Source organism: Chrysemys picta, chromosome 12 (genome assembly GCF_011386835.1).
Source record: "Chrysemys picta bellii isolate R12L10 chromosome 12, ASM1138683v2, whole genome shotgun sequence".
Lineage (NCBI taxonomy): Eukaryota > Metazoa > Chordata > Testudines > Emydidae > Chrysemys > Chrysemys picta.
In genome coordinates, this window is record NC_088802.1 from 54,789,655 (window position 1) to 54,809,363 (window position 19,709).

The 19,709-nt window shown below is 54.8% G+C and overlaps 2 protein-coding genes across 6 annotated transcripts; one reads left to right on the forward strand and one right to left on the reverse strand.

Annotated features, from left to right (window-relative positions):
- CCDC137 (coiled-coil domain containing 137) lies at positions 1-5,732 on the reverse strand. The gene is made up of 6 exons (XM_024104643.3): positions 5,574-5,732; positions 4,375-4,505; positions 3,788-3,998; positions 3,012-3,094; positions 1,279-1,358; positions 1-972 (listed from the first exon to the last, which is right to left on the reverse strand). The coding sequence occupies exons 1-6, from the start codon at positions 5,660-5,662 to the stop codon at positions 760-762; spliced, it is 807 nt and encodes a 268-aa protein (XP_023960411.2). The 5' UTR covers positions 5,663-5,732; the 3' UTR covers positions 1-759.
- Positions 5,733-5,832: 100 nt separating this feature from the next.
- Positions 5,833-19,671, forward strand: PDE6G (phosphodiesterase 6G). Of its 5 annotated transcripts, none has more exons than XM_065563735.1 (5): positions 5,883-5,969; positions 6,813-6,971; positions 17,652-17,857; positions 18,756-18,796; positions 19,464-19,671. In XM_065563735.1, the coding sequence occupies exons 3-5, from the start codon at positions 17,712-17,714 to the stop codon at positions 19,538-19,540; spliced, it is 264 nt and encodes an 87-aa protein (XP_065419807.1). In that variant the 5' UTR covers positions 5,883-5,969; positions 6,813-6,971; positions 17,652-17,711; the 3' UTR covers positions 19,541-19,671. The 5 variants fall into 5 exon arrangements, with proteins under 5 accessions (XP_005283033.1, XP_065419807.1, XP_023960412.1 ...); XM_065563736.1 differs by lacking the exons at positions 5,883-5,969; positions 6,813-6,971 and adding exons at positions 13,917-14,738; positions 14,979-16,986; XM_005282976.4 differs by lacking the exon at positions 6,813-6,971 and having other exon boundaries at positions 5,833-5,969.
- Positions 19,672-19,709: the final 38 nt, after the last annotated feature.

Sequence of the window (19,709 nt, forward strand, 5' to 3'; positions counted from 1 at the left end):
TTCATTTTCCTGCTGTTTATTCAGTTTGCTCCTTCAGCCAAACATTCCCAAGCTGCGGGTGGCAGGAGCAGCCTGCCGGCTCTGCGGCCACCCCGGGGGCCTGCCCTGCATGTGCCCGGTGAGGGTGAGGGGCTAAGGGACACAAACAGGCCGCTCAGCGCGAGTGTTTCGTATCAGCGGGTTCGGCACCTCCGGGCGCCGGCCCAGTGAGCTCCCCCGGCCGAGAAGGCAGGCAGCACTCGGAGAGCAGCAGGGATACATGGCCACGAATAGGCTTTTCCAGCGCCTCCCTTTACCCTTCCTTCCGCACAGAGCCCAAGCCATGGCGCTGTGCCTGCCTCCTGCCGCTAACACCGTGTCGCCTCTGGGCTGGGCCTGCGAGCGACAAGGAGCGGATCCCAAAGGCTGGGTCTGGGGGCTGGAGTGACCTGCACCCTCCCGTCCCAGGTGGTTCTGCTCTGGCAGGAAGGGGGCAGAGCAGAGTTCTGGGGCCTGATGCAGCATGTTGCACCAGGTGAGGGGCTGGCTGCTGTGGGTGCTTGGCTAAGAGCCTTGTGCTCCACACACTGCGGGAGGGGCTGAGAGATCCTCCTGGGCCTGTGTCCTGGTGACTCAGTCAGACTGACTGGGGAGGGCTCCTCCCTCTACAGCAGATCCCTGGAACACCTGAGGACACCTCTCACCACATCAGCATCCCCACATGTACTGAGAGACCAAAGCCACGTCTCCGCCCCAGGACGGCACTGGCTGCCCGAGGGCTCAGACTGGCGTCTCCTGCTTGTCCCCCGCGAGGCAGCTCTCAGGCGCCTGCTGCTGTTTGCGTTTCTTTAGGTTCCTGTAGGCCTGGATGACCCTCTCCCGCTCCTCCTCCACGATGCGCTGGCGAGCGAGGGACATGGGGGCAACTTTGCAGGCAGGAGCCACGTGGCCAGGAGCCAGGAGAGCCGTCAGCAGGAGCTGCCTCGGACCAGCCTACAGAAATGGAAAGAGAGCCGCTGAGACTCGACACGTTAAGGGACAGAGGGTCAATGCCAGGAACGGAGCCCACCGCAGAGCGGGGCGCAGGGAGAAGGCACCTGCCAAAGGGCAGCAACTGATGCCAGGGGCTTCCAAGTCTCTACTGTCAAGAGGCACCATGGTGCCAGCAGGTTGGTGCCACTCCGCTTTTGTCCTTCCGGAGAGCTGGCTTCAAGTCCAGGGCCCTAGCAAGAGAGTTTGGCAACCCCATAACTTGCAAATTCTGCTCAGGGCTGAAATGAGATGGGAGCAACAGCTTACCTTCTCTTTGATTACCCCCTTTCTGGGCTTCACAGTAAGCGCTGGCGGCTGCATGGCGACCTCGCCAAACTGGACTGGATCTGAAAGGAAGGGGCAGGGGAGGAGACGGATGTTGCTCGAGATCTTGGACGTGGTGCGAGTGTAGCCCATAGCATTATTTTGCCAGCTATTCTATCCTACTAATCCAGCCAGCCGTATTAATTAACATGTTTCGTTTTCTAAAATTAATCCATTTATTCTTATATTTTATCAGTATTAATTCCTTGGAATTTAGGGTGCATTGAGACATGTGTTGCGTAATAATAGGCTTCTTGCATTTCAGCAAAACTTATCGGCCTGTAAAATCTGCTCTACAGCAAAAAGTAGAATTAGTTATGAATAGGTCAGCATAAAAGCTGGCAACCCTTGGCACCGATAAGAATGGTCCCTGAACTTTGGGGAACCAAAGGGAGGAACTATCCACATCACATCACAGGTTTATCCGGCTTCTGCAACCGGTTGGTAACTACAGGGTACACCACAACTCGCGGCCATCAAGAGAGCCTAGATTGGCAGTTTTGGAGTGAGATAATCCTTATTAATATATTTAGAAAGTAAGTGTCATAATCCACTAACCTATAAGAGAAGGGTCCCCATAAATTTCTTAGGGTACAGAAATAAGATGTGGGTATAGTAGGTTGGGCCTATATTACATAGGGCAGGATCCTATAAAATACCTTGTAAGAGAGCTCTTAGTAAGTTAGGTTAGTTTTCACTCCTCTAAATTCTAAGCTCTTAACTCCTAGAGCTTCGGTTTCTTGGAGTGCTTTTCATCTATCTATCTATTCTATCTTCTATCACGTTGTCACCTCAGCTTGTGCAGCAGAACTACTCAACGTTCCTAGCCATTAGGGAAGCCAGCACCATCGTGTAATCAGGCATGCCAGAAGTGAGGCTGGTCCTTCACCTCCTATTACCAGGCTCTCGAGGAAAGGTGTGAGTATGTTAGGTTAAGGTACTTATAATAAAAATGTTACCCCCAGAAGTTTTGAAATTCTTTTACAGTTTTGCAGTTAAGTTTCATTGCATTCTTTATTTTTATGTTAATGGCAATAAAAATTTTATCAATTTGGTATTGTCCTCAGTGTATGCGTTCTTGCCAAGCACCCCCAGAGTCCTCTCCTAATACAGAACTCTCTGAGTTCTTAAACTCTGTAGTCTAAATTGGATAAAAACCTATAAATCTTCTGGTTGAATGCGATCAGTGGCAAGCCATAAAAACTAACCCATCAAATTCAGGTCAACACGAGTCAGCAGAGACACCCAACAGCTCCCACCACCCCAAAGCTCTTTAAAGACCCAGTATGTACAGTGATTGCTACGGAAATGCGGCCGCCTCTGGGGAGAGCCGCTTTGAACAGCGCTGCAGAACAGCACAGCGCAGGGAGTGAAGCAGAATCCCAAGCTTAACAAGGATCTGCAGGCAGCATTTCGCGAGGCAGGCTGGAGGAAGTACTGCCCCATCAGCAAGCTATTGTCTGGGCCCCACAGTGTGTTCCCAGGAAGCTCCCTGGGCGTATGCAGCCCATCACGGAGCCAGGAAAATAGGAGCCAAGGAAGCAAGAGAACTTGGGACCAAATTTCAGGTAACGCAAACCTCCTCTACACCCCTCCCCCTGGGTATGGCGAAGGGCCAGGGCTCCATGTCCCAGCCCGAAGCCAGCACAGGACTGCCGATCCGTACCCGCTCCTACCTTGGAACAAGGCCTTCTCCAGCATCGCTGCTTTCTTCTCCTCTCGCTTCTTTCGCATTTTCTCCAGTCGTTTATTCTGAAATCTAAGGATGCCGAGATGGGTCATTTAGAGGGGATGGAGAGCTTGTTAATGAAAGGGTGCTGGGGGTGGGAGGAAGGGTGCTAATGCTCTGATTAGAACAGTCCCATCTGCAGGATTTAAATCTGACTCAGACTGCGAGCTTCCGGGGCAGGGGGCGTCTCTTACTACTTGTGTGTGCAGCACCTTGCGCACCGAGGGCCCCTGATCTTTAACCTGACACTATCCCTTTAAGAGCTGAACTCCACTCCCTCCCCACCCCAGCCTTCTGGGTATCACGCAGGTGCAGCAGCCTCCTCAGAGCGGGTCTGCACAGGCTGCCCTGCGTGAGCTCAGTACCAGCTGCTGGATGGCTGATGATGGGCGATGCTGCCCCCCGGAGGGAAAGTTCCTGTACTGGCCCCAGGGGGAGGATAGGACCCGTCTCTGCCATGGCTGGTGTCAGTTAATTGCTCCCTCTGGGGACTGGCTTGGTCTCCTCCCCTCCCCTCAGTAATGCAACTCCAGTGCCAACAGGATAAGCAGCGATTTCTGAAGGCAGGAGCGGATTCTGCATTTGCTGCTCAGGCAAGCCCCTGCTGCAGCCACTAGGAACCGCGACTGGGCCCCACGCAGCCACTAGGAGCCGTGACTGGGTCCCACGCAGCAACATCGGAGCATTCCCTTGGCCTCCGCATGAGCTAACCCCCAGACCTACTCCTTCTTCTTCTGTGACTTCTCTGGGGCCGGCTCCTCAGTCTCAGGCTCGCGCTGCAGCTGGTTTTTGGTAAGGAACAGGACATGCTGGGTCTCCTGCTCCATGCGCTGGATGTAAGCCGACACCGACTCTTGCTTCCGCCTCTTGAACTTGGGCACGGGAATATCACCCTGGGCTGCAGGATCTGGGGCCGCAGGCTTCCTTTTGCTCACTGTAGCCAAGATCATAACAGCATTTGCCAGAGGAAGGGAGAAGAAAGATCTGTGGGCTCTGGGAATTTGGAACTCAGATTTTTTTGGTTCCTAAGAAGAGCTGTAAACCCTCCTGTGTCAGAGCACGAGACAACTGTCAACGGACATGGGGTAGGAGGAACAGTACCTGGTGGCAGATTATGCCAGAACTGGCCACCACTGGAACCAGGATATTCAATGGGAGGGACCTATGGTCTGATCCCCTGTGGTGGGGCCATGTCCCATTTTCAGTGAAGTCAACGTAAGTGGTGTAAACTAGGCCTAGTCTGTGTTTGGTGGGATCTTTCAGTTAATCTTTTAGTTAATAAGGTAGGTCCCAGGGAGGCTGGCCTTTACCTGCTTTCCTTCTCTTCTTGCTCTTGGGGTTTTTCATCTCCTCTCTGCTCTTCATAAGCTCCCGGAGCCGATAGGGGATTTCCTGCTCATCAAGATGTTTGGGCTTTGAGTTGGTTTTCTTTTTCTCTTGGCTGAAAAGGAAGAGACGTACCGAGGTCAGAAGCCGGGGACAGGGAAAGGTGCAGAACTCACTGCTGCAGCACGGACAGCCAAGTAAATGGGAGGCAGGGTCTGAGCTAAGAGAGAGGCCCAGTATCCACCTGACCATCCCTCTTCTCGCTGAGACAAGGCAGGGGAGGTAATATGTTTTAGTGGACCAGCTTTTGTTGAAGAAAGAGACAAACTTTTGAGCTTACAGAGCTCTGCACTAGGTTTAATACACACAGCTGACCTGTGGAACTCCTTGCCAGAGGATGTTGTGGAGGCCAAGACTATAACAGAGTTCAAAAAAGAACCAGCCCAGTTCATGGAGGATAGGTCCATCAATGGCTATTAGCCAGGATGGGCAGGGAGGGTGTCCCTAGTCTCTGTTTGCCAGAAGCTGGGAAGGGGCGACAGGGGATGGATCACTTGATGATTCCCTGTTCTGTTCATTCCCTCTGGGCACCTGGCACGGGCCGCTGGTGGAAGACAGGACACTGGGCTAGATGGACCTTTGGTCTGACCCACTATGGCAGTTCTTACGCCTGTGTAAGCTTGACAGCTTGTCTCTCTCTCACCAACAGAAGCTGGGCCAACAAAAGATATTACCTTCCCCTCCCTTGTCTCTCTCCTATCCTGGGCCCAACAGCTACACAACATTGCACCCCTCTTCTCAGGGACTGGACGGGGGTGTTGCCTTACCGGCCGGTAAAACAAGAGTCCCACATTCACGACACGTGGCGGGGACAGGGGTGTAGTGGCTGCCCGGAGGCAGATTCCCAAGGCAAGGCCCAGAGCGGGCGAGGGCATCCCAGGGCGATAAGGCGGCGCCAGTCGCACACTTCAGAGGCTGGCTGCAGGCGTCACTGGAGGCGGGGGTAGGATGTCCGCTAGGCAGGAGCTCGCACTAGCCCAGCGCGATGGGCCGCGTTAAGGTCGAGGGAAGGGACCAGGCGCCGCGGTGACAGGCGCAGCAGATCGGCCGCCCCCGCAGAGCCCGTAGGGGACACCCCCCCTCCCGCATCGAGCCCAGATACCGAGCCCGGGGCGGCACCGACCTGCCCTTGCGCGGCTGCCCCCGAGCACCGCGGCCCGAAGGACCCGGCGCCGCCCGGACCCCCCGCGGCGGCGGCGGCTGTTTGCCCATCGGGACTGAGAGCCACGTGCGCCTCCCAGTCCTCCTCGTGCCCGACTGCCCCCGCTTCCGGCTGACCCCGGAGCCCCGCCCCCTCCAATCCCCTTCTCCCATTGGCCCGCGTCCCCAGGGACCGCCCCCCTCCAACTATTGGTTCGCGCTGAGCGGAACCGATGTGGCTATTGGCTGAGGAAGCTGCTGGTTATGCGGAGCCGAGGCGGGTTGTCAGGGCGCCGCAGCCGGGATGTTACTACAGGGGGCGGCCTGGTGCGGCCGGGGCCTGGCGGGGCGGAGCAGCGCGGCCGGGGCCTGTCCCCAGGTGAGCACCGGGGCTGGTCCGGGGGCTGGGGTTAGAGCAGGGGGGCTGTATGGGGGAGGGGAAGGAGGCGGTTTGGGGGAGGAGGGTTGGAGCAGGGGGGATGTTGGGGGGCTGGGGTTAGAGCAGGAGGGCTGTATGGGGAGGGGGCTGTATGGGGGAGGGGAAGGAGGCTGGTTGGGGGGCTGGGGTTAGAGCAGGAGGGCTGTATGGGGAGGGGGCTGTATGGGGGAGGGGAAGGAGGCTGGTTGGGGGGCTGGGGTTAGAGCAGGAGGGCTGTATGGGGAGGGGGCTGTATGGGGGAGGGGAAGGAGGCTGGTTGGGGGGCTGGGGTTAGAGCAGGAGGGCTGTATGGGGAGGGGGCTGTATGGGGGAGGGGAAGGAGGCTGGTTGGGGGGCTGGGGTTAGAGCAGGAGGGCTGTATGGGGAGGGGGCTGTATGGGGGAGGGGAAGGAGGCTGGTTGGGGGGCTGGGGTTAGAGCTGGGGGGCTGTATGGGGAGGGGGCTGTATGGGGGGAGGGGAAGGAGGCTGGTTGGGGGGCTGGGGTTAGAGCTGGGGGGCTGTATGGGGAGGGGGCTGTATGGGGGCAGGGGAAGGAGGCTGGTTGTGGGGCTGGGGTTAGAGCAGGAGGGCTGTATGGGGAGGAGGCTGTATGGGGGGAGGGGAAGGAGGCTGGTTGGGGGGCTGGGGTTAGAGCAGGGGGGCTGTATGAGGGGGAGGGGAAGGAGGCTGGTTGGGGATGGAGGGATCTCCTGCCTGTATTTGGACCCATCTCCTCCATCCCCGATACGGAGTTATCGAGTGCACTTGGTGGACCGAATCCTGCTTTTCTCCCTGCACCCGAGCTGCTCCTGGGGCACTGTGAGGGAGGCTGTGAGCCTTGCGCACTGCTGGGCCCACCCCAGGGGCCACGTGGATAGTCCCATTGGCGCAGATGGCCATCAGAACGATGGACCAGACCCGGTTGTGCGGAGCCCTCGGCGTGTGACCGTTCGATATCTCTTGTAAGTTTGTTATTAATCGCCAGGTAAATCTACAACTCTTCAGGTGCACGGAGCGCTGGAGACTGCAGAGATGTGGGTTTCCTTTCTGGGACGGGCTCCCTCGCAGAGACCACCTAAAAAGCTGCTTCTGCAGCGTTCGGAGCTTTTCCGTGGACCTGACAAAAGCAGATTTTAGCCACCATCTAAGCCATTCGGACACCCGAGGAGATGGCTCTCAGACTGATCCCCAGCAGAGCGACGGAGAGCCCTGCGCTGCGGGGGGCTCAGAGCCTTTGAAAGACACAAAGCCCCCCTTTTCCAAGCACCCAACGCTGCTTCCCCCCACTAACTGCTGTATGAGTGGCTGCCACAACTGCGTTTGGATTGCATATGTAGAGGAGCTGCAGAAACACTACCAGGATGGGGGGGAACAGGCCTTAGCAGCTGTGGAAAAGCACATAGACGATGAGAACATTAAAATGATTTTAAAGATGGAAATCAGATTCCGCATGAAGAAAGACTGATGCTCACAGCCTGCACTGCATGGCTCCTCTTCTCCCATGGCACTACAAACTCCAGAGAGCGGGCGAGCCAAGATTTATTTATTGTCCCTTCTCCAAAAAGGCTCCTCATTTAACATCGTTTGTCCATCTCCTTTTAAGCTTGAGAACCCAGTTTGACGACCAGTTGGTAAAGGGTTGCCATTATTTATTGGTATGAGTTACAGTACTTGGCGGAAATTCGGTGAGAATAAATTCATACCCGTGTGCTTAAAAATGGGAACCTCTTCTAGGCCTGCCTCTCTGTTCTGGGCTTGTGCAACGCCTACCGTGACGGGGCCCTGGCCCGTGACTTGGGCTCCTAGCTGCTGCTACTTCACGTTTTGTCTCACGCTTACTCCAGTGGAGTCGCTCCTGACGCACACTGCTTTAATAGCGTTTGTTTAACATCTGGACCGGCTGCCCCCACTTCCGGCTGATCCCGGAGCCCCGCCCCCTCCCCAAAGGGGACTAAGAATTCAGCACCCAAATCCCACATTCTCTGGGCGTTTAAGTCCCTTAGCCCTCTTTAAAACCCCTGCTGTAGACTAGATAAATAGTCCTCTCTCCCCCCTGATGCACGGCCAGCTGGGCTCCCCTCCGGATCCTCAGCACTGCTTCCTCACCCAGCGGCTTGGTGGCTGGAGGTGAAGAGCCTAGTGCATAACCGCCGATTCCCTGGGAGCCCTTTAGAACCACCCTGTTTGCTGCGTCTTTCTACACTTGTTAGAGGCTTCAGCATGTTGTAAGCACTTGTTGTTGAGGCTTTCTGGCATGTCGGCCTCTCAGATGGGGTTGGCTGCCAGAGCCCAGTGTTTCTTCTCAGAGGAGGCCTCGCTGGGGTTTGTAACCTGTCCCATCCTCCTCCTGAGGAAATGGTTTTTCCTGTGGGCCAGTGGGATTTGCTGGCCCACTGGGCTCAGAGGTGACTGTATTCAGCGTGGGTCCCTGTCCTTGTACAAGGGGGTTTCAGCAGCTACCAAGCAATGGCACCAGCCTTCTGCCATGCTGCTCGTTCTGGTTAACCCTTGATGGCTGCAACTGACTTTTGGCACCCCAGCCTAGTCGGGGCAAAGTCCCCAGTCCGGGCGGTGAGTGCGTGGATTTTATCTGCATCTTGGATGGATGAAGTGTGTACGTTAGACCATTGACTGCAGATGGGATAAACTGCAAGGAGAAAACTGGATCTGCTCATGTTAGCAACAGGGCAGAACCTTGCTAAGCCTCACTAAACCTGAGGCCCTTTGTATCCCTTCGCAGCAAAGATTTAATACCGGCGCTCTAGCGCGGCCGCCTGAGCCTGCACTGATGATCTAGTCTGCACTCTGCCAGGCTTGCTAGCGCTTAGTAAAGGGAAGCTACACTGGTCCACACACGATTAAAACCCTGTTCACCAGGCAGTGCCCTCACTTTGTTGTCTCTTTAGTGAGTTTGCTCCCTCACCTGTTACTTTGCAGCTGGTTGTGAGAATGGGGGAGGTTCCCTCCTGTGAAGAAACAGCAACTGGGGTTTCTCTTCTCTTCCTGGAGGGGAGAGGGAACTCCTTCTGCGGAGGTGGCTGTGTCCATCCCACCCTCTTCTGGTCAGACATTCTCACTGCAGTAGAACCAGGGGGCAGAGTGTATAAATCAGCGGCTGATTGTGGGTCCCCTTTCAGTTCTGTAAGGGGGTGATAGATCCCTAGTGACACTTTGGACCTGGAGATCTCCCCCCAAAACATCTCAGTTGAGTCCAGTGCACTGAACAGCCTGGCTTAGCTCTGAATTGTGAGATGAGAACGTAACATTTATTTCCCTGGGCTGGAGGTTTCCTTGCTTGTTAGAGAGATAAGAACAGCCGTACTGGGTCAGACCAAAGGTCCATCTAGCCCAGTATCCTTCTACCGACAGTGGCCAATGCCGGGTGCCCCTGAGGGAGTGAACAGGACAGGTAATGATCAAGTGATCTCTCTCCTGCCATCCATCTCCACCCTCTGACAAACAGTCTAGGGATACCCTTCCTTACCCATCCTGGCTAATAGCCATTAATGGACCTAACCTCCATGAATTTAACCGGTTCTCTTTTAAACCCTGTTATAGTCCTAGCCTTCACAGCCTCCTCAGGCAAGGAGTTCCACAAGTTGACTGTGCGCTGTGTGAAGAACTTCCTTGTATTGGTTTTAAACCTGCTGCCTGTTAATTTCATTTGGTGACCCCTAGTTCTTGTATTATGGGAATAAGTAAATAACTTTTCCTTATCTACTTTCTCCACATCACTCATAATTTTATATACCTCTATCATATCCCCCTTAGTCTCCTCTTTTCCAAGCTGAAAAGTCCTAGCCTCTTTAATCTCTCCTCATATGGAACCCTTTCCAAACCCCTAATCATTTTAGTTGCCCTTTTCTGAACCTTTTCTGGTGCCAGTATATCTTTTTTGAGATGAGGAGACCACATCTGTACGCAGTATTCGAGATGTGGGCGTACCATCAATTTATATAAGGGCAATAAGATATTCTCCCTCTTATTCTCTATCCCCTTTTTAATGATTCCTAACATCCTGTTTGCTTTTTTTGACCGCCTCTGCACACTGCGCGGACATCTTCAGAGAACTATCCACGATGACTCCAAGATCTTTTTCCTGATTCGTTGTAGCTAAATTAGCCCCCATCATATTGTATGTATAGTTGGGGTTATTTTTTCCAATGTGCATGACTTGACATTTAGCCACATTACATTTCAATAAACAGCAAAAGGCAACTTGGGGGATTTTACAATCAAAACTGCAGCTGAGTGCAGAGCTGGAGTGCCGGCCTTTGCCGAATAGGGGCTTGCAGCCGTGCGATGGGATGTCGGGCTCTCTCACCAAGAGCAGGGGTAATCCGCGTTTGCATGGGGGACCTGCAGTGAAAACCCAGGTAGTGTCAGAGGTCAGTGCTGGGCCGTTGCCCCAGTGTGGTGCTAGGGGGCTCTGTGCTGCTGCGGGTGCAGGTTTTTGAAGTGGGATCTAAAACCAGCCTGCTGACCGCTCAGGTTGGTAAAGGTCTTAGGTCAGTGTGTGATTTTTAGCTGGGGAGTCCCGCTCCGATTGAACAATTGCCTGCTGCCTCCTTAAATCCACCCTGTGGCTTCCACTGCATACAGAGACTTCGCTGTCTCCTCTGAGACTGGTTCGCTGGCAAATGGCTGTGGTGCTCCTCCCCTAGATGTGGCTGCATTTCCGGGATTTGTGCATCTGTGAAGGGAACGCGCACTGTATGAATGGAGGAGGATGGTGGAGAGTCTGTTCCCTGCCTCCGGGAGGCATAGCCTGGCATGCAAGGGGCATGGGTGGCTTTGAAGCTACATTTGTGCCTCGGGGCTGCTGTGGTGGTCAAAATGGCGCAGGCATAAATAAGAGCAGCTGCAGGGCTGCTCTATTTTGCAGCACCTTCCAAGAGCTGCCTAGTGGCTGCTGTGCCACCTGGTGCAGCACAGAAGCTCTGTAGTGGCATGTGCTGTGGAGCCCCACCTCCTGTACCACTCCTGGCAGGGCAGCTGCCCCAGAGCTGCCTGGGGTGGTGCAGTGCTTTGCACCGATAGAATTTCCTGCCGCACCTGGCCCCACGGATCTGCTCCCCCTCCACATGCACCCTGGAGTGCTGTAGAGGGGCTGCGGAGGAATCTGTTCCACATTCTTGGTGCTAAATGCCAGCATTTTCCTCCCATTTGCTAAGGGGTCTGTGTCAGAAAGCACCAGCCCCCCTACAGCTCTGCCCGCCAGAGCAGTGCCCTTGCTGCGCTTGGCTGCAGAGTCTGAGATTCTTAATGAAGTCTTGACGGAAACCAACCCCCCCCCAGCTGCTGAATCTGGCTAATGAAGTCGGGTGCCGCGAAGACCTGCTAGCTGTTTAGCAGTGTGCACTCCTAAAACTCAAGATGGGGTCCTTGTCTTCATCAGAAAAGTAACCAGTTCAGCTGGGGTCCTTAAAACAGTCCTGGATTCGCATAATCCTATTGGCTGAAGCCTGACTAATTGTAATTAGTGGAAGGGCCTGAAGCTCAATTAAAGTGTACTGAGATTATGCCTTTTTATAATTGCTTTAGTGCCAGGGGATTAGCTTTGGAATGATACTCATCCAGCAGACAAACTGGGGCTTCCACAGGAAACCTGGGCCAAGAAATTGAGCAGGGATCAGAAGAAGTACTTTTTTTTTTTTTTAATACTTGATAGTCAGTTGACCCCTAGGACTCCCTGTCACAGATATTTATTGTCAAGTGGGGCCAACACCTTAGCAGTGGTCAGAAAAGGATTAGACAGTCCTATGGAGAATGGGGAACATCTGCCGTGACAGTAGATGGGATTAAAATAGGGAAGGGATAACCACTCTCATGCTTCACTACTCGGGGATAGGAAGAAACTTCCCCAGTGGACAGATAAGGAATAACCTGCCCATTATGTAGCCTCTTGTGCCATCCTCTGAAGCACCCTAGCAGTGGCCACGAGGACCCTTTCTTCTGCCCCACTCTGGCAATTCCTAGGGTTCTAAGAATACCAAACAGCAAATGACCCAGCAGTAACGCCCGCCCCTTGCATTAGTACCCAAGGCCAGCATTTGCAAAGGTAGGCACCTGAATCCATGCTTGGTTGCTAAGTAACTAGTCTGATTTTTCCAAGTGGCTCGGGGCCCTGTGGCTTCCATTGATTTCATCGGCACAGGAGGGGTTCTTACAGCTTTGCTAGCCTCGGCCAGGAGGATGCTGTCAGATGAGGTAGCATGCCAGAGTCCCAGGCCCTTGGTGACCTCACTGCTTTTCAAGATCGAACAGCAGCTTGGGATCCATATGGGCTGAATCTGGGGCCCATCCCTCGTTATCATGGGGTTTCCTGTCTCATAAGAACCTCGGGGAAGGGACTTCGTCTCCTGGTTTGTTTGTCACACGTTAATTGCACTATATCTGCTATTAATGAATATCTTTGCTCCGCTTGTGTGCTCCTTGGACTGTCTGATGAATACACGTGCATGCAGCACCTAGCGCAATGGGCCAGGATCCATGGGTGGGCCCTCTAACCATAGGGCAATACACATAATGAGTCAGAAGGGAAATGTCATGTGCCCATAGGCCGAGCTTGGTGAACACTGCAAAGATCTGGGCCCACTTTCTGAGCCCCATTGCAGTCGCTTTGCACGGTCTTCTAGCAAATGTGGTTCATGGCAGGGGCGTTCTGAGAATCGGCCCATTTGACCCCAATATTGCAGATTTGTGCAAAGCACATTTTAAATTGGCAGCTGGAACAGCAGGTTCTGAAAGGGCCAGTCGAGGATCCTGCGCTCAGTCTAGCTCTGCTGTCTGGGATATTTGTGACGGCCGAGTTGCAGGCTGAAGTCTGCTCATGAGAACTCCCGGGTCGTTGATTGCCAGCCAGGGATCTCCCAACAACAAGCTTCTAAACTGAAGGGGAGGCAAAATCCAGCCGATAAATTATTTGCTAGGAATTGTTCTACCCCAAACACACCACCCACTGAAATACTGCGCAGAGCCAGAGAGACGAGCAAATGCCCCTCTGGGACAATAAAATACACAGTCAAACGGGCGGGAGCGGACAGTGTGTAACGATAGCATTACCCCAATGCCCTCTCTCTCACCCACATGCTCCTCTCCTCCACCCCGACCGATGTACATACCATTAGAAATGAGATCAGCTTACCCATTTCTAAAGGAAGGGTCATAATCCTATTAGCCAGGAGCAGAATAAACCCACCCGCCTGCAAGAACCATCCAGAGTGTCGTCTATAGGACACGGATCCATCGCGGAGTGTCAGAGGTGGCTGGGGCTAGTGCCAGCCCAGTGCAGCTGGCCCTGTGAAACAGCTGCAGCAGGGTAAGTAATCCCCACTGCTTTCAATACACCGAGTGTAGCTGTTCTTCAGCGTCTTACGTAAGGGGCCTGTGCTCCAGCCTTCGTCTCGCTCACGTCCCTGTCTCGGTCTACTTCTGCCACCTGCGTGAGACTGTACTTCCTTTCCTTGGTCTTTAAAATCCTACTCGGTCCCTCCGCTGTGCTCTGAGGGGCGAAGGGGGTCATTACTCTAGGCCGTGGGGCCGTTAGCCGATGTGGGGCGGATTCGAATCTTATCAGACTGTTGGCATGAACTGGTCCAAGATAGCTAGTCTGGACAGGCACCGAAGAACCAAACTAGATAATAGCTGGGGTGCTCCAAGTTGTCCTCGTACTTCCAGCCTGCTGAAGGAGCCGCCGAGTGCCCGTAGCAAACCTCTGGGCAGCTCGGTCCGTTTCCAAAGGCTCAGGACTGGAGTTGGTCACGATGGGTGAATTTTCAAAGAAAAACTTTACAACATGAATTTTATGGGATTCTTTTTAACTGGAATGTTTTGGGTTTTTGCTCTTTCCCCTTTTCCAGTTGCGAAGTGGGGTGGGTGGATCCTGGAAATGGCGCTGGGGGGAGGGGGGTGTCATAGAAAATTTCAGAGAGAAGGGAAATGTTCCTTTTGCAAAAAGGCTGGTTTTGTTGAAAACTGTTTTGAAAGGGAGAGTGGTGACCGGCCACTCAGATTGGTGCTGCTCTGGGGATTTGCAGAGGAGGCAGGATACACAAATCTGTCCAGTTGTTGTTTGCAGGAGTTTTTTCCTCTGGCTTGCTGTGGATTAGGTGCTGAGGGCCTGCTCCAAAGCCCCTGAGCTGAGGGCAAGACTCCCACTGCCTTCAGTGGCTGGGGATCAGTCCCCAAATGTTTCTGAGACACTAGTTAAACTAAAGCCTTACTAGAGAGGGGACCTGCAACAGCTGCTGACCCTGGTCCCGATCCTCCAAACAGGCACGTGTTGCCCTATTGCCCGGGAGACTGCTTAATAGATTACACCTATGCTTAACTTTATTATTTGCATTGCAATAGCACCTAGCGGCCCTTGGCCAGATCAGAGCCCCGGTGAGCTAGGGGCCGCACAGCACACGCAGCTTAGTCTGAATGCGCCAGCCAGCCAGCGGGGTAGAGAGCACGGTGAAGTGACGTAATCAAGATATGGCAAAGGCAAGGCTAGAATCCAAGTCTCCTGACTCGCAGCCCCAGGTCCCTTTCCAGCCTGGCAGACCAGCCCAGCCCCGCACTGAGGCGTTGGTAACGGAAGGGAATGCCCCTGATTACAGAACACCGAGTGGGGTGAAGGGGATGCTTTGCCGTTGGAGAAGCCGGGAGGACAGTCTTTCGAAGGGGCAGCGTTTGGGAACGGCACAGGTGGCTGTGTCGGGGATCACTGAAATCCCTCCCAGGTAAGGGGCTGTATAACCGCACTCGCTGTTGAAGACCCAAGCTTCATTGGAGGCACCTCCTAACTCTCATCATTTATCCACCAGAAATAAACCGTAGGGGCTAGACGCTGGCCTCTCGATGCCCAGGGGCTAGTAGGCTATTGAGTAGCCGGGGAGGGCTGCTTGCGGGGTAGCATACTAGCCCACAGGCTTTGGGAGACCAGCATCTGGCCTTTAAAAACCCATTTCTCCTTTCACAAGTTATAGATATGCCTTGCTACATCGCCTGTGGTTTTACTGGGGAGTGACTGGAACGGGCGATGCTTTGCTTGGTTCGCCCCGGAACGGAGACGTTTCTTGGGGACAGGAGACTGACACTGCTGCAGAAACCATTAGAAACAACGGAGTGATAGTAATTTACCAACCCCGAGCATTCAAGAAACCATGAGTCAGCGCCCTCCCCTCTCCAGAAAATACAAGATTGGCTTAAAAAAAAATCATGAGAGGGTTTTTTCCATTATTTCTCTGGTCTCTAGGGTTTGTGTTCCATATGCCACTGCTAGAAAATTACTACGCTGAAATCCCTGCGTAATGGCATGATGCAGGGGGCCTGGGGCTTTAAGAAAAACACCAGCTCTGAGACTTGTGATAAAATCATGAGAACTGGCAACCTGCAGGCGAGTTTGGGTTCCCAGGTACAATCAGGCCGGACGCTAAGGCCGGAGGAGAAGTCATGGATGCTGCACTCCCCTCAGTTATTCCGGTCTCGTGTTTCACAGGAACTAATAGTGAAAGCGCTGTGTCCCCCCCAGCTACTGGTAAAAGAACAGCATTAAGGCTGGCGAGAGGAGGGATCCATCTACGCCAGTGGCCAGACCCAGCTTTTTCAGAACATTTCCCCCCCCCCCCGCCCCCAGGCAATTCTAGGATAACATTTCCACCTACTCGTTTCAAAGGTCAGTTCATGGCCTGAACCATGAAGGGCTAGGGCCCTTCCAAACTTTGGGTAGGGGGGAGGTTGTGTTTAACTCATGGATGTTTTCATTACCCATAGAAGTGTTCAGCCTTTCTGTGGGTCCAGCTAAACTTGTGGCCTCAGTGGTCTTGTGGCAATGAGTTCTGCAGGATAACTGGGCCCTGTGTAAACTTTTTCCTCATATTGGTTTTAAATCTGCTGCTTGTCACTGATTGAGTGGCCTTTTCTTGTGCTCTGAAGGATACACTGAAATCACCTATCTGCCTTCTCTCTCCAGTCATTCTGTTGTATTCTTTCATCGTGTCCCTTTATATTTATCTCCTAACAGCTCCGTCCTTTCCCTCAAACGCTAGAAAATGCCAGAATTAAGCTTGCCCATGTAACCTTAATTCTGCCCTTGGGGGGTAGGTATTGTGGGACAGTCTCATTACATGATCAAACTGTCTCTCGACTAGGCAATTTTCACAGCCCAAGAGAAGGGAAATGCAACCAGCAGCATCCACAGTGAACTGTCTCCGAGAGCTCATTTTAAATGCTAATCTCGCGACGCGTTATCTGTAGACCTGGATCTCTGTCTTTTGGAATATATATGACTTTTAGCTCAATTGGGCCCAATAACTCCTGTGCTTGCAGCAGCCCATACGGACACATGTGCTGGATCAGCGCCCTGGAGCACAGACTTCAGGGCCTGCAGTCCCAGGGAGAAAGGCCCTGTTTTGTCCTTGCGAACGCACAGTTTAAAACAAACCAGCAGGGACATTTCAGTCCCCCGCAGGTGCTGCTCCCGTCCTTGTTAACACGCTGGGGCACGTTATCCGCGGGTGATCCCAGGGCTTTCTGAACACGAACCGGCGGGAAGAGACCTCTGCACAGTGCTGGGCCCAGCAGCCGAGCTGACCTTGCATGCTCAGATCTTCCCTTTGCCAGGACGCCAGCACGCCAGCTGCTCCCAGCACCCAGTGTCAGAAGCAATAACAGCACCCCGCAAAGAGCCTCCCAGATTCATTCAGCCCTCTCTGCCCCAGGTTCCCGCCAGGCCTGGAATGAGAGTCGGGATGGTGGAGGTCGGGGGAGAAGGAGCAAACGGTTGGAACTGCCGGGATTTGCTGTTTAAAGAAATAGACGCTAAAGCCCCCGCTTTGTCCCATGTCAATGTCCTTGCAGTAATGAGCTTAGAGCTGGCTGAGCTCAGCTCATTCCAAGGTTGCAGGAGCTTTTCTTCTGCAGCAGGGGTGGGGGCCTGGCAAGTGGGTCACCGAGCCATGGAACGGAGCCCTGGCCCTCTCTGGGCGGGTGAGTGGCTAAAGCTTTCGTTTAAAAGGCATGGGAGGGGTCTGCGTCCCACTCCCTAGCTAGCCAGCACTGTTCTTGGCCTCTTGTATGCACCAGCTCCCTGGGCAGGCAGGCCAGAGCTGACTGGGGGTTGGCCACCCAGCTCCCATTCGTTCCCAGGAGCTGGGTAGCTACGGCCCCTTGCGGGCACTGAAAATCTCCATCCAGGGTCACGGGGGGGGGGGGGGGGGGATTGCTCCGCACCAGAAAGCGCATCCCCCTGCCCCACAAGCGAAAGCGGTAACAGGCTGTCAGTGAGTGAGTCAGCCACTAGAGGGAGGTGTGATCCCATGCACCACCCATCTTGCACCCAGATTCCCTGCTCCCAGGAGCGAGCAGCCTTGGGTGACCCACACCCGCTGGGGTGCTGCTGCGTCCCCCCTCTAGCAGCAGCTGGGTTGCGGGGCCTGCTGCTACACCCTGGGCTAAGAGGGGTGGGTCTAGTTCAGGCACAGAGACTTGGGCATCTAGATCCTTTCCAGCTGCCGCTAGCCCACCCAGGAAGGCAGTAGTACGTTTGCATTGATGGCCCGTCTCAGCAGGCACCGTGGGACCACCATCGCCTTGCTCCCCTCACGTGGCCAATTCTCTTTCCTTCTTTCTGCCTCCAAACGTGTGACTTGTAGGGAGAAGCCGGGACCTGGAGCCAGGGGGACTGCACCAGCAGCTGACACCCCACCGCAGCCATGAGCCTGGAGCCCCCAAAGCTGGAGATCAAGTCGGCCACCAGGGTGACTGGAGGGCCAGTCACCCCCAGGAAAGGGCCTCCCAAATTCAAGCAGAGGCAAACCAGGCAGTTCAAGAGCAAGCCCCCCAAGAAGGGGACCCAAGGGTGAGCACGTAGGGTGGGAGTGCTGCTCTCGCAGAGTCTGGTCTCCCTGTACCGGTGAGCAGGCAGTCCCCGGAAGATGCTAACGGTGACTTGCCTAGCCCAGGGGCTCAGTGCACCGCCAGCCCCTTCTGGCCAGGACTAACCTCTGGGCCTGGGCTCTGCCCCCCAGCTGTAACAGCTGCAACCCCTGAGCATTTAATCCCCAGAGAGCTCAGGGGCGGGGCAGTCTGACAGCAGAGCCCTGCCCCCATCCACTTCCCCCCCCCCCCCCGAACAGTGTCTTTAGGGGAACCCATGTGAGGCTAGAGGGGACTCGAGCGGGTCGGGGTGGCAGGACAGCCCAACAATGCGGATGGAGGGGAGCCACTGGCAACAGAGCAGGGAGACCTTGGTGGGGGCTTTAACAAAGAGAAAGGAGTGCCCCAAACAGCAGCGAAATGAGAGGAGACCACCCATTGCACCGAGAACCAGAGTCGTGAAGGTCGTCTCACCCCTCTCGCCCGTTCGCTGACCACGTCCAGGGAGACGCAGCCAGGTGGGGGCTCAGCAGTTCATGCAGGACACCGCAGCAGTGGGATTCTGCAGAGCAGACTGGGCGTCAGGTCTTCGGCAAAGGCTCCACACCCGGAGTGAACTGCCTAGAGCTCAGTTCTCTCTTAGGGGACAAAACCACAGCCACCCCACGGCCCTACGGTGCTGGGCAATGGGCTCTTTCAAGGCTGGGTTTCTGGCCAGTAAGCCAGCGAGGGGTATTTGCTGGAGAGGATCCCTCTGTCCAGCCTCTCGTCCCACACCCCTCCATACAGAGCTGGGGGTCACAGCTCGCTGGGGGTGGGCAGGGATGCTCCCGGCTGAGCCCAGGGCAGGGAGAGTGATGTAATGGTGTCTCTCCTTGCAGGTTCGGTGATGACATCCCTGGCATGGAGGGGCTGGGAACAGGTAACCGAGCAGCTGGTGCTTGACTGGTTTGGAAATAGGGAATGTGTTGCACATGAAAGGGAGAGATTAACGTCGGGGGCCAGGCCGCCCCCACCCTGCTCTGCAGAGGCACCTCAGCCCTGGGGAGAGGCTCACAGCTGTGCAGATATCGAACCTCCTCTGCATTTCCACCACAGCTTGTGCTGGACTCCCCCCCCGCTCAGCCCTGACCTGCAGCTTCCCACCCCCTTGGTCCCCTCCAGAGAAGTGGCTGCCAGCTGAGCCCTGGCTGGGTTTGCTGTGGATAAATGGAACCAGGAGGGACTGCACATGGGTCAATTTCACATATGGCCTAAAGCAGGACTTGAACTTGTGCCTTAATTCCCTGTGCCGCCCCGTCCCTCCCCCTTTGCAGGCCCCATTCCCCCTGCACCAGAGAATGAACTTCCAGAACAAAGGCAGAGTGCCCGGGGGAGAGCTCTGCCCTGGGTAAACAGCGCCCAGCCCCAGGGCACCGATCTCCACTGGACAGGCAGGACGCGCTGGCATGGAACGAGCCAACTGGGACTAGGGGCGCCCAGAGCAGGGACAATGCCAAGCAGCAGTGCTGGGGAGAGCGCTTTGCCCAGACCGCAGCCAGACCCTGTCTCACGCTGACACCTGCCTCTCTCTGGTTTTCCCCTTTCAGACATCACCGTGATTTGCCCCTGGGAAGCTTTCAGTCACCTGGAACTCCACGAGCTGGCGCAGTACGGCATCATCTAGCCAGCCCTGAGCGTGTGTCTCATGGCAGCCCTCGGATTGTCACTATTTATACAGAGGGGGCTGCAGCGCTTTCGCTGCTAGTGACCAGACCAGCCTGAACAAGCTCTTTAAAATAAACACGCTCAGCCGAATCTGCTCTGAGTCTGACCTGGCTTTCCGAGCCAGCTCT

Coding starts and splice junctions, on each gene's coding strand:
- CCDC137 (XM_024104643.3), bottom strand. CDS start 5,662: ATGGGCAAACAGCCGCCGCCGCCGCGGGGGGTCCGGGCGGCGCCGGGT. Junction 3,999..4,374: donor CAAGAAGAGAAGGAAAGCAG/GTAAAGGCCAGC, acceptor TCTTGGCTACAG/TGAGCAAAAGGAAGCCTGCG. Junction 1,359..3,011: donor GGAGAAGGCCTTGTTCCAAG/GTAGGAGCGGGT, acceptor CCTTCCTTTCAG/ATCCAGTCCAGTTTGGCGAG.
- PDE6G (XM_005282976.4), top strand. CDS start 17,712: ATGAGCCTGGAGCCCCCAAAGCTGGAGATCAAGTCGGCCACCAGGGTG. Junction 17,858..18,755: donor CCCAAGAAGGGGACCCAAGG/GTGAGCACGTAG, acceptor CTCTCCTTGCAG/GTTCGGTGATGACATCCCTG. Junction 18,797..19,463: donor CATGGAGGGGCTGGGAACAG/GTAACCGAGCAG, acceptor TTCCCCTTTCAG/ACATCACCGTGATTTGCCCC.